Source organism: Psittacula echo (assembly GCF_963264785.1).
Source record: "Psittacula echo genome assembly, chromosome: 3".
NCBI lineage: Eukaryota > Metazoa > Chordata > Aves > Psittaciformes > Psittacidae > Psittacula > Psittacula echo.
The window spans coordinates 64496302-64510353 of record NC_137736.1 but is presented as its reverse complement, the minus strand read 5'-3'; the positions used below and the strand labels follow the sequence as shown (position 1 = coordinate 64510353).

At 40.6% G+C, this 14052-nt stretch overlaps 1 protein-coding gene across 3 annotated transcripts in view; it reads left to right on the top strand.

Moving 5' to 3' along the window:
• The window catches only part of TMEM255B (transmembrane protein 255B), a 64349-nt gene that overhangs the window by 24038 nt on the left and 26259 nt on the right, over positions 1-14052 (top strand). For all 3 annotated transcript variants that reach the window (XM_080613899.1, XM_080613900.1, XM_080613898.1), the window contains one exon: positions 5889-5978. In XM_080613899.1, coding sequence (XP_080470025.1) covers positions 5889-5978 — 90 coding nt within the window. The remainder of the gene's footprint in view (positions 1-5888; positions 5979-14052) is intronic.

Here is a 14052-nt window from a genome sequence, read left to right as displayed (position 1 = left end):
GTCCTTGGTCAGAGTAAACATTCTGACCAGCAACTGAAAACATCGGTTTTATGAGTATTATTCCCAGGCCGAAAGTCAAAACTACAGCACTGCACCAGCTACTAAGAAGGAGAAAAACTGACTGCTGCTGCTGAACCCAGGACACATGTGTGTACTGTCTCTGTGTGAAGGCCTTCCTGATAATATAGGTATCTGACATGGTCATTGGCTACATTATTAGGTAGTCATTAGGTGTATTACAGTCAGAAGCAAGTTATATGTTTATGCATGGGATCCCAGTCCCAGTTCTTGTCTTCTGTTTTAAGAACACCAGTTTTGGTACAGCTCAGGAAGACAGTTTGTGTTTATTTTTCTTCTCTCCTTCACCTAGAAGAAAGTTTAGGACACAGTTCTTCAGTCCTAGGTTGGGCAGTCATAGAAGTCTTTCATCATTATGAATTTTTGTCATTGTAACTAGCGCTATGACTGGAATTGGCATTAATAAATAATGGGCATGACATAATCCTATCTCCTGCGGTGCGACAACAGAGCCGCAGTTGCAGCAGTGCTATCACTGAAGAACTAACATTTGGAAAGAATAAGTTGGCAGGCCATATATTGTGAAGCACATTACCCGGTGTAGTGAGAAACCCCATAATTAGCCCAGTTGTGAAAACCTATGTAGTAGGAGCCTTGCCTGAGCTGAATTTTCATCACAGCAGCAGAACTACAGTCCCAAGGGCAGGGGAAAAAAGTGGCCATTGTGAGAGGAGATGGGGCCACATAGGAGAGGGCTTTACAAAGTAGAGAAAATTAACTCACAATTAAAAGTACTTTTATAGCATCCCACCTCATGAGACACGCAGTGCCTAGTTGATAACAACATCTGGAATGCAATGCAATGAGTTTATTTGTGTTAATTTTGCAGGCTGCTAATCTACAGCCCTGCTGAGGTGCCATGGTAACAGATGCAGCTGCTGGCTGAGATTGTGCCAGGGGTGGAAAATCATTCTCGGTTTTGGATTTGTGATGTACTTTTTGTAAACTTCTGCTCTCACAGCTTCATCTCCAGCATACTGAAAAACCACAGCAGATTATTTAAGCCTATTTTAAGTTCTGAACTTGGAGACATAGGGATGTCAAACCGGTAGAAAGGCACACAGAATTAAACTGTAGTTTGGAGAATGTAATATAAGGGGCAGCCTACAACAAACTGCTCCATGAATTTCTTTTCCAAATATGTTTACTTGAGCCTGCGTGGGGATAAAAAGGCTTTACAAACCTGTGGCATAACATTTACACAGCGTTTTGCAAAGCCTTCACTTTCCAGAGCCAAAGGTATTGGATGACAGTGTCTCTCAATTTACATTGATGAAGGTAATTGTGATTCTTCCTCTGCCTGGAAAAAAATCCCAGACTTGATGAACAGCACAATACTTGGAGACATTGGAGGCTGTACAATGCAAAAGTAGCCATTTAGCATGAGCTAAGTGAGTCTGTTAGGTATAATGTAATTTACATCTGATACTGAAGTGATTTCGAGAACAAAAATCCATGTGTTTTCCAACGTCTTAGAGCTACTTAGTCTAAATCAGGAGAATGAGGCATCTTACACAGCATCTGGTGCTGGAAATGACTGTCATTATCTGAGCAGTTGTGCCTCTTGACTGAGAGCAGGTAAGGGCTAAATTAGAGCTATGAGGAAACCAGGTATGTGTGAGAATGTAGACCAGGAGCCTAGCGAGCTTGACAGAGGAGTTTCACGGCGATGTTGGAAACAGCCAGGGAGGTACCAGCCTGTAGCAAGCAGGTGCTTATGTTGAGGAGCAATGTGATTTTCTGTGTCTGCTGGCAAACACTGGCTGTATGTCTCCATGTGTCACAGAGCAGGGACAGTGACAGCAGCGTGTGATGCAGCCCACAGAGTGCCTGGGGACCTGCAGTGTGGTGGTTGCATGAGAGCATGGCTGCAGCCAGGGTGACTGTGTCACACACCCCGTTGGATTGGGTCTGTGGCTAGCTCTTGGCTCCAAAACCCTTCCTGGGAATCATTGTGGGAGATGATGGTTGCCAAGTACCCATGCCAGGTGTATTTCTGACAGCTGAACAGTGTCCAGGACCAGCTTTTCCTGGCCACAGGGTGCCCCCTGGCTCTGTTGCCTTCACCAGGCTCGCCTGCACAGTGCAGCCAATGGTGCTCTATGCCTGTTGAAGGACAAGAGGTTGTCTGGGGCAGGTGGATTCTGCAATAAAATGCATGTGTTTTCTGAAAGAAGGTGTATGCAAGAATTTAGGATTCCATCCTTTCACTAGTTTTGCATTTTTTAGTGTTTTCATAGTTCTGTGTTATGACTGAAGATAGGTAACAACTCTTCAGTTAATACTGTGTGGAAAAGTCTCTCATTCCAAGTGTTATTTCCTCTCCCTTTTGTTAGAACACCTCTGTTGAACAACTGGCTTTTGGGTTTGTTTTGATAGGCCCACACAGTTCAGTTTTCAGTGTTTGTTAACTGGCTTTGTGGTGCCCTTGTGAATAACCAAATTATTATATTCTTTACCAGAACCAGGAGTAAATGTGTTCTGTTAGCGTAGGCTGCAGAGAAGCCTGGCTGCACAGCAACGAAACAGCAAAAGCAAAACGATTTCTTGAATAACAGTTAAATATATTGTTATAAACAATGAATAATTTTCTTGACAAACCATAGTGCTATTAAAAATGGAGATGAGATGATGTAATGGATCATTTTTTTTTTAAGCGCTGCTTCTTTTACCTGTCAACAAAAATCCTCTATGCTTAAATGAACTGTGTGTCTTTTCTTTCCTGACAGTGCTAGGCTCATGAACTCACAACTCCTGCAATCACCTACCACTCAGGAAAAATAGCTTTTGAATTTACAACAGCTCTTCATTTGCCTGTCTTGGCTGCAATTTAAAGAAGTAATTAATTCTGAACTTTGTTTACGTGTTTCTCAGACTCCCAATAAGCAGTGGGAGGTTTGAGAAAGAATATAAATCTGCAGTTTTATTTTAAGGATTTTTTCTTGTTGTTCTTGTATTATTACTCCTTTTATCATTTGACTATACGTATAAAGTGATTTAAGTCATAAGAACCTCTGAGTGTCACATTCTTCCACTTCAGCATTGTAATAAATATTACTTCAATCAAGAAATTATCTTCTCAGTTTCAAAGGGACTACTCACTGAAGTAGTTGCTTATAGGCATGGATAAGAACAGCAGACTATGGCTGAATGGGTAAAAGATCACCAATATGACTGATGACTGAGGAGTGCAATGCCAACTCCATTGTTCCTGTCTATCTATACTACAATTTACTGTACACCTTTATATGTGATCTCTTATAGCACCATGGTAAAACTGAAAGGCCAGGCCAGGTATACTTTAGGTGATTTAAGCTATCTCTATGAGTGGAAGACATTGGTTTGGGGATTGTAGATCATCAATAAATTGCTCATGTGTGAAATGAAAAGCCACCTTGGGGTCAGCTTCCAGTAAATTCATCCTGAACTCAGGCAATTTGGAAACACCTGGCTACGCTCACTAATTATCTGATTGACAGCTATGACTTGAAAAACAAGATAGAAGTGTCAGACAATAGTGACTTAATCTGAACTTTTAAACACCGTCACTTTTTCCAATAAAGAGATCAGGGTCTGTAGCAAATGCAGCTGCCACAGGGCAGCAAATCCCTCTGGTCTGCAGCGATAATAGCTCCCTACAAGAAGATCACAGTCTTCTTGATCTGATGAGTTGCATGTTAAGATCTTTAGACATGACCCGCCATAGTGGAGAGCCAAGGGGTAGCGGAGGTTAAAGGGTGATGCAGCCAACTGTGCTTTCTTAGGATTTCTGCCTCCTTGCGGCAGGACGGAGCTGGCTGCAAGAGGCCTGAAGCAGTGATCAGCCAGTACCGTCAGCCTCAGCCACCCCTGCGTGCCCCTTTCCTCCCCGTGCCGAGGATTCTGATTACACAGCAATCCCTGTAGCGGTGCTGGCTTGCCTCTGATTACATGATCTAAGAGCTATGAGCTACTGAGAGATTAAGAGAGTGTATCAGAAAGCATGTGTGATTCTTCTGCTTTTAAGTGATACTTTTTGCTGATTCACTGAGAGCTCTTGTTTCCAAATGTTTGATGTTGCTTTGACCTGTGTGTCCATAAGCTATGAGTTTATATAGCTGAAATTTCTTACTTGCCCAATATACATTTTTTTGACAACAGCTGTGTCCCTGTTGACGCTATTGACATTGTACTGTTCGTAGGCTACCATAAGCTAAAAAGTCAAATTTTCAAGTGGGTTTGTGATGCCTTACAGATTTTACACATGTGAAAACAATATTTAGTTAATGCAGATATGGATTCCATACAGGCAGAAGGGATATGTGGACTGTAATTTTGGTAATTATACCTGAACATTTCTGAAATACATGTTGTGAAGGAGCAATTAATAATTACTAAATAACAAAGAGGTCCCAAGTTTGTAACTGAACCTGGCCCATGTGCTCCATCAAGTGTGGATGCTGCTCTGTCAGTTTTCAGGGACATTTTTTTACCTGTTGCAGTTATTGACTATAAATCGACTGCAAATACTGTTGTATATTAAAATTAACCGATCATATAGGGTACTTTGAAGGGTTCCTCTTTTGACTTTGAGAAATGCCAGAGACATGAAAGCTGTACATTACATTAAAAACATAGCCAGAAGGTGAGTGTTAGAGTCACCTTCTATCCTGCAATTACCCACTCTTCCAAACTCAAGGTGCAAAGTCCTCCAAGTCACAAAAAACCTTTAATCTGTGAGAGGAAGGGGTGACAGCATCTCTCCCTCATCTAATGGCACTGGGGCTAATGAGCCCAAGGAGAGCATCTTGCTTAAGCGTACACAGGGCTTCTCCTTCAGGACTTAGTTCATCTCACCTTGCTCACAGCACTGCATCCTTCAGACGTGCCCTCAAAACAAGCCAGTGTCATCTCAAGAGTGTGTGCTAGCTGCACACTGGTCTCTGATAGAGATGTGTACCAGTGCTCAGCCTTTTGAGTCCTATTGCTCTTTTCAGAGTGAATTGGGCAGTAAGCTTGCCATAGCTGGGGTTGTGCTAGCCCTGCAGCTGCAGCTAGAGCTGCAGCTGTAGTCATCCTCAGAGATAAAGGGCGCATGGCTAGCAGTGGGCTCAGCATGCCCAACCTGCACAGCCTTTTCCCCCAAGCTTCCCATTGGGGGTGCTATTGGCAGTCCTGTTGATAAAGAATTAATAATGGTTAATGAATGAAGCAGCTTGGGAGGTAGAATGTGGTCTGAAGTTACGGCTGGTAGGCTAACAAAGGCAGCATGCTGTCTGTGCTGCATCCAGGACATGTACCGAGTTCTGCTGTGCTCTGCCATGCCCACTCTGAGACTGAGGGGGCAGCTGGGAGCCGATTTTGTTGTGGCATAAGTTATCATAAGCTATATGGGAAGATAGAAGCTTTCTGAGAGTTGATGGGCTAGTTATTAACTTCCTTCATCTGTCTGTATGGAGTAGTACCACTGTTGTAAGGCTGTAGAGATTGATGTAAGCCAAAAGCAGTATGGCTTTTCACCCTATGGACACAACTGCAGTTTATTAAGTAAGTTGATTTAAAAGAAATCACCATTGAACTTAATAACTCTTACAACCGACATGTTTTTCTCTAAAAACATTTAGGCTTTTCTAGTACACTTGATAGTATGTCAACTCAGCATCAAGAATTTCTGCCCTTTTCCTTGTGCATGACTGGTGTCCTGCCACACTGGTCGTAAGTGAACTACAGCAGGGGGAACCGTTGTTTAAGAGTACTAGACAAATGAGTGTAATTGTTTTACTTAAAGAAATATATTGAGAGCATTACTCAATCTGTTTTTCTCTTCTCAGTTAGTAGCCTCCATCGTGTTTATCAGCTTTGGCGTGGTAGCAGCATTCTGTTGTGCAATAGTTGATGGAGTATTTGCAGCACGACACATAGTAAGTACAGCAATTTTCTGTCATCTTCCATTTGTGATTGCTTATGTCATTTATAGCAGGAAAGCATTTTCTTTTTGTTTATGTCTCGCAGTATGTTAGGTTTTTTGATAGTTCTCCTATCCTTGGAAATCATCAGGAAAGCCCATCATGGCAATACCTAGACATGGTGCCAGCTGCTTATTCATATCTTAGGGAGTTCCAAATGTAGAAGTGATACAAAATGATATAATGACAAGTGTGATAAATGCATACCTACTTAGGAAAGGGAAGATTCTTCAGCCAGCACCAGCATTTGTTCCCTTTTGCACAAAGGCTTTGTGGGCATGGTAAGCATTTGGAAACCCCAGATGGTGATGAGAAAGAGAACATTTTGTTGGAGCAAAGACAACGAGAGGAAGTGTCAGGCTTTGATTAGACGTGGCATGAAGGGGTCACTGAGTGACAAACAACCCAAAATTCACTATCTGCCTGCCTTCAAGAGGTGGGTGGTTCACTTAACCAGAGTGTTTCACTTAACCAGAGTATTTCCAGTGTCTTCAACACCCAGCCTTCCTTCTTCCACCAAACCTATTGCCATCTCTTCTTCAAAAGGACATTTATAGGCTTTCACAGTACTGCAGTTGCAGTAGTGTTACTAGTAGTTCATTACTGTGTATGAGCGCCTAGGAGTCTTTCTCATGACCTTGTGTAAGCACTAGACAAACATAGAACAAAGTTGATTTTGTTTTTATTTTGGCTCACAGATTTCAAATTAAAATATTAGGCAAAAAGAATAAATAGAAGTACAAGACAGACTGGGTTGTGGGGTCATTTGAATATGCCAGTTTACATATTAGATACATTTTGTTTGCTGTTCTAGCTTTTGTGATAGAATACCTAAAAATCAATCTAAACCCAATCTTTTAATTGAGCTTTGATTTCCAAAAGCACCAGAAAATAATTAATTATATGTTTTAATAGACATTAGAACTCAGATGTAGTGTGCTACATAATACAGCAAGTATGACGGTGTATGATCCCCTCACTGCTACAAAATATCATGGGCCTGTTTGCCTTTCTGCTTTATGTTCATTGAGGGGCAGCATAACACCACTGGCATCAGTAGAGCTCTACTTAATTTTCTGGTAGCAAATGCATCAGAATATTAGGTTTTAGATTAAATCTGTAAAGTGATTTCTTTTTTATTATTGAGGATGACTCTAAACCAAACGTGGGCTTCAGAACCTCACTGCATTTGAAACAAAGGAATAATATTGGTATAAACAACAGAGTTGTACAATAAGAGCATGAATAAACACTCTGGATTGTAATGATGTATTGTGCTATACAGACCCTGCATGATGCTGAGGTGGCCTGCTTCTGCTTGGATTGCCCTGCTCTGGATTGACACCTGGTCTTTGTCTCTTGTTGCTGCTTTGGCCACCTCCTTTGGGGAATAACTGCTGGAGAATTGGACTAATGTGTCCTCCATTCAGGGAAAGGACAAACTCCTGGCATGTCAGAGAGGTACCCAGGTCTACACTAAAGCCATAGAGTTTTCATGAGGAGGAATTGGGCAGCATTCACTTTTCTGTATCCAGTGTCAGGGTGCTGATAGCAAGGCTCCAGGTCCCTTTTCTCCTGAAGGGAGAAGTACTAGCTGAAGACAAGCAGGCTTCAATCCAACAACAAATGCAGCATTCTTCACATCAATTTGGAATAAGAAATGTCCCCTGTTTTTCATTTTATTTTTAACTTCATCTGAGTTGGGAGGGATGTGAAGAGGACAAATCACATTACTATAGATTTTTCTTAGTGTGTGCCAGCTGTGGAATGGAGACTATTACTGTGCACATTTTCTCCTGCTCTTGTAAAACTGTGGATAGCATAATAAAATACTTTTTCTTTTTTATTTGCTTCCCGAGGAGGTATAAAATTGACAAAAAGTCTTCTAGGAAAGGGATGTATTTCAGAAGAGAGGTATTTAAATTCTAGAAGGCTAATTTTAAAACACTTTTCTTACAGAAAGCTCTGGAGCATAGCACTTACAAAATGAAGAACACCAAAGGAAAAGTAGCCTGATTTAAGATAGCAGTAGCTTATTTAAAATATAATGTGCAGATGTAATTTATTATTTAAAGTTAATTTCTTCATTGGTCCCTTCAGCTGCAGTTTCCACCTTAAAACAAAACAAAACAAAACCCCAAACAAATAAAAAAACCACAACAAAACCAAAACCCAAAACAAAACCCCAACAGAATCAAATGAAACAAATCAAAGTTGGAATTACTGTGCAGTGATGGTATTCCAGAAAAATATGGTGGTCACAGGAATCCATTAGCTGCATTTGTGTTTGCTTGAAACATTTTTGTTATTTAGCAGATGAGAATAGCCCAGTTGTGCAGCAGCTAATGGAGATCATTCAGCAGCCTCCTCTCACCACACAGAGAGACCTCCTGTCTCACTTCACATACACATTCTCTGAAGTACTTACTACCGTCCTATTCATGTCTGTAAGCCTATCCATGACCATTGCCATGTGATCCTTAGCTTTGTAGTTATCCTCCAGGCAGAACACAAAATAGCTAGCAGCAAGAAATCCAGATATGAAGTGAGGAAATTGCCTGAAAGATCTTCCTGAAAAGGTTAGGAAGATGTCAGGTAGCAAAAGCCGGGGGCAAATGCTTTGTATTATCTTTTCGCATGCTCAGCTGGAACCATGGAACATTGGTACCGACATATGGCCAGTTGCATTTTCCTGAAGTATGGGATAAAAAGAGAGTTGGGCATGCCTAGAAGCTCTAGGAGAAATGAAGGGCTCAGGCAGGGGAAGTCCTCTCTGCTTGACTCTAAGAACTGCTTTTTGATCTTGTTGAGTGGAATTCACAGACCACATCCGGACAGATTTATTAGAGGGGGTCCAATAAAAAGAAAAAAGCAAAGCTGAAGAGCTTGGCTTAATGCCAGTGAGAGCACCAGAAGATACAGCAATAAAATTGCATCTCAGCCAAGAACTGCAGCAGGGGTGCCCAGCAACTTCAGTGACAGTCACTGCATTTTAGTACAGGGTGACTTCATAAGACCATGGCGTGTAACACAGCTTAACATCACACCCCAAAGCCTTGCATACTTCAGGCCAGATGTCCTAAAAAGCCATTTGACAATGTTATGAGGAAGCCTGCTGGTCTTTCCTTTGAAGAAGAAAAAAAATAGCTGTATTCCTGTCTAATGAAGTTGTAACCTTTATGACTGGTAATAGAAAACACAAGTCAAATAAGTAATTTCTCCTTGCAATTCAGTTAACTACCTTGTCTGGAGAAGAACACTAAATGCATTTTACTTTCTCGATGGTTCTACACAAGACAAAATTACAGCTAATTGCTTTAAGTTCCATTTCCATCCTGTATGACTCATTAATATAATAGCATGGCATAGCATGTACCACAAAAGGTTTTAGTGTTTGGTGTGTCATAGCAGAGTGAGCACTAAGCATTTATAGCTGAAAACTAGCACTAGTTTAGTAGTAATTTTTGTATTGATGGTCCCCCAAAGTGAAAAACATTTTATTGATGAACTTTTTTAATACAAAGCTTGCAAGCAGTGCATTTTGAAGCCAATGGTCAAGTATCCCACAGTTCTGATACTAGCATTAGTCCTGGCATCTGACACTGAGATGGGAAGCACAGACTGCATTCCTACAGTACTAATTAATTACCGGCGGAGGATTAATTCTGTTTTAATTAATTTAATGTAAATGTTGGAGGACTCTTGCAACCATTTTATGCCAATCTGCCAAGATTTCCCTTTTGTACTACAAGATGACCACAGTCGAGTAGCAGTTATCTTCATGCATCCAAGCACAGCTAAGTATACTTTGAACTGAAGGACGAATACTCTTCTTTGAATATCACAACCCAGATGATGGAAGAGCTCCTCATGCTGGACAGGCCTCCAGCCTGACTAGGAGCCCTGGAATGAGTAACAGATATCTGCAGATGCCTAGTGCTTCCAGCCACATCAGAGCTTGGAAGCTTTGTGTTGCCATCTGCCCTGGCACACACTCAGCCAAAACCACCTCCTTTCAGGTGAAGATCTGCTCTGCAGTAACCACAGTTATATTGATGTTGTTGTAAATTATTGTGGTTTTGCCCAAAGAACTTTCCTGGGCCAAAGGAGGGATTTTTAGATGCCTTTTTTTTTCATGCTAGCGTTTCCTGATGCATAAGGAGCAGAGCAGACAAAAAGGACATCCTAGCTCTAGTATGGAGCCCCTGTGTTTCAGAAAGTAGCAAGCCTGAGGAAGGATGAAAATCAATGTGGTGAAAAATCTGAACATAATCTTCCAGGGAGATATTGTAGCTAATTGAACTAACATAACCCATGAGTTACTGGCCAGTAGCATCTAATAGCACGATGATGCTGAGGGTACCTATCCTGACAGGTGTTTTGTAAGGTATTAGTAGCCACATCTAGTCTGCTGCTATGGAATAAACTCAAGCATCAGCCCTCTGTCTACTTAATCAGCTGCCACTTCAGCTCACTTTCAGAGCATCCCTGACTCTTTTTGAAACAAATCTTAACAAGAGGGTAACACTAAGTTGTGTGGGTGCGAGCAGTGTGAATGGGACCATGTGGCCTCAGAACTAGAGACTGGTCTCTGGCTTTTAGTGGGCAATATAGGCATAGACTGTGGGATCATTGCTAGGTTACTGACTCCAGCTCTGGTGTTTCTTTGTGCTTTGCAAAGGATATTACCAGCTTGGAAGGAGTTCAGAGAAGAAAAATCTGAAATTTGAGGTGACAGCTTTTAGCAACAAGACTCAGAAGTTTGATTTATTTTTTTTATCAAAGAAAAGGTTGAGAGGTGGATTGATATTGTTCTCTCTAAGGTATCTATATAATCAAAGGTTATCTGATAGCAGAGGGCTTTTAGTCTCTCACACAAAAGCACAAATACAGTGGATTGAAGTCAGTGCTAAACAGATTCAAACCATGAAGCAGACACAGGCTTGACAATAATGAATTACAAGGACAGCTTTGTAAAGGACATGGATAGCTCCCTGTCACTGAAATATTTAAATTCCAAACTTCTTTTGCATGATCTCATGAAGTTTACTCAGAAGTTATGAACTTGATGCAGATGTCTTAGAGTGAAATTATTTATCCTGTATTATCTGGAAGGTCATTCTAGAGCAGGGTCTTCAAAGAAGGGTCCTGTGAACTATTTTTATGGTCAGGTAGAAACTCTATTACCTCTCGTCAGCAGGTCTTTCTGTGTGGTGCCAGGACCTGTTCCCTGCTGCAAAATGTTTAGGGGTTCACAGATTAAAACCAGTTGAAAACCATTTATAAAGATTCGTGTTCCAGGTTTCCTGGTTTTCAAATCTGCAAAGAAAATACAATCTTTAACATGAACATAACTGAAATAATGCCTCTACTAAAAATGCTATACCTCAGATATTGGATAACACACAAGACAACCCAATGATGAATATATTGGATGCATCAAAGGTCTTGTCAGTGAATCAGTCATCTCACTAATGTTTTCTGGACTAGAATGCAGAGACGGGGAGGGCTTCAGGGTAGTTCTCCTCACAGATCTGCAGTCTGATACTCTGTTTCTGGACAGGTAAGTACTATGCAAACAGCATGAATATATTGACGTCAGAGAGGAGCTGGTATAGTGCTTCAGTTTGGTTGCCAGGTATTTTCCAGTGCGAAAAATAATGGCAACCCATTTTTTTTGGAGAACGCCTTAAGATCCCCCCTTCACTTTACAGAACCTCTCACATTGGCAGGAACAAAGCCTGCTGGTTATACAGCTCCAATCTTTTTTTGTTCATTGACATTCCTTTTGGGTTTAGCCAATTGGAAATTCTTTAAGATCCCTTTTTTCTTGCCTGCTGTGACTTGTTTTCCTGAGGGAAAAGGGCTGGTATTCTGCCAACCAAACAAATGTCTAAACCAGTAGGCAGCACACACATTGTGTTTGGATGCTAAAAAGCAATTCACTTGATGGAAAGTACAAAGAGAGATTCCCCTTTCCTTTCCCAGCAGCATGTGTCTATATCTACCACACGGTCTCCTGTTGTTGTGAAGCCCCAGGACACAGGCAGATATAAGGCTGTCTCAGGCAGTCCCGGCTCTTCATCTGATCCACTGTGTAGGACAAAAGCCTGCACTGCCGGGAAAAACAAGTATTGGTCCAGCCTCCCCTAGCCCAGTGACACAAGCATTGGTCTATTGGCTTCTCTCGCTGGGATGTAACGGCTCACATTAAGATCCCTCTTCAGTGTCATTATTTTGGTCATTCAAGCTGTAGTAATCCACCTTTGAGGTAAAAAATTCCTGAAGATGCATTAAGGGACATTTTACTACAATTGCGTGCATAGGAGGGAGCAAAAATTTTTTGTTTTAAATTAGGAGTTTGCTGCTAGAAAACATTAAGTGAATGACCCACACATTTGAGCATATGAAAGCTAGTGGCTAAGTAACACTGACATTTAATTACATAGTTCTGTCCCACAGAGAGCAGAATGTCAATGCACAACAAATTCTAGGTAGGTTCAGTGAAAAAATACAAAAAGGCAGAATTTTGTGTACTGGAGTAATAGGAAATCTGGCTCTTCCAATTTCTTTGGCTCCAAAAATTAAATAATTTTCTTTTAGCTTTGCTTCCATTTTAATTAGATAGGTGCGAATTCCGCTGAGTATATTGTAAATCAAATCCAGAGATATGGAGGGAAATCCTACACATTTTACTAACATTAATAATTATATTATTAATAATGACATTAATAACACATTTGACATGATACATATGACATTAATAACGTTAATAATCATATTATTAATGTGATAAATAAATTGAAAGGTGACAAAGTGTGCAGGATTTGATCCATGTTTAAAATGACATTGGTGTTCTAGTTTCCATAGGTCTTTTGCATTTGTACATAGATTACAGTCTTCTATAATCTGCATATCTTTCCATAGATTGTAGTCTTCTGCATCTATGTGACTCCTATACATCCAAAACTCAGTAGTTGGGGGAATTTATTTAGCAATGTAGCATAGCAGCTTGGATCATGGGAGATTTACTGTCTACTTCCATCTTTACCTTTACTTTACAAAGCAGTAGCCAAGATGGAATTTATGCAAAACATACAAAGCAAGTTAATTACAGTTTTATCTTAAGAAAGGTGAGTAACTTGGGCAAAGGGCTTTCAGTCTGCTCTGAAAAGCATAATCTTCTTTCCTCTAATGTGCTGCCAGCATAAGATAATTTCCTTGATTGTTTCCTATTCTCAGAAATGTTTCTAGATTATCAACAGATGTTTCTGTTCTGTGAAAAAACTTCAAAGCTGGTATGCAGATACATAGAGAGAAGGGGGAGTAATCACCTGCAGACTACAGACTACAGCAAAAATACTTAGCAATTTTTTCCCATCATTTCTCAAAGGAAAATCAGTGCTTTGAGTTGCCCTGTGCAGAAACTAGTGGAGTGATGGAAAGGAAAAGGAAATGATGCTGTTTGTTTACATGGATCTAAATAAGCAAAGCACATATAAGTCCTTTATTCTACTAGAGTAAAAATTTAAGTATGCTGCATTTTGCCCTAGCAAAAGATTTCAAAAAGGGAGAGGTATTATTTGTTTTATCTTTAAGAAGAAACCATCATTATTATGAATAATACTATTAAACAGGCGAAATTTAGATTGGATATAAGGAAGAAATTCTTTACTGTGAGGGTGGTGAGGCACTGGAATGGGTTGCCCAGGGAGGTTGTGAGTGCTCCATCCTTGGTGGTGTTCAAGGCCAGGTTGGACGAGGCCTTGGGTGGCATGGTTTAGTGTGAGGTGTCCCTGCCCATGGCAGGGGGGTTGGAACTTGATGATCTTAAGGTCCTTTCCAACCCTAACTATTCTATGATTCTATGTTTCTATCATGTAGCAGGAATTTCTCTCTCTGATGATTATTCAGTTGCAAATAATGTCCATGAAAAATAGGTTCCCAGGTACTGAATAAAGTTTTGATTGATAAGCATTTATGGTTTTATTGAGAGCCTATTAACATGTGTTCACCAGATAGATTATGA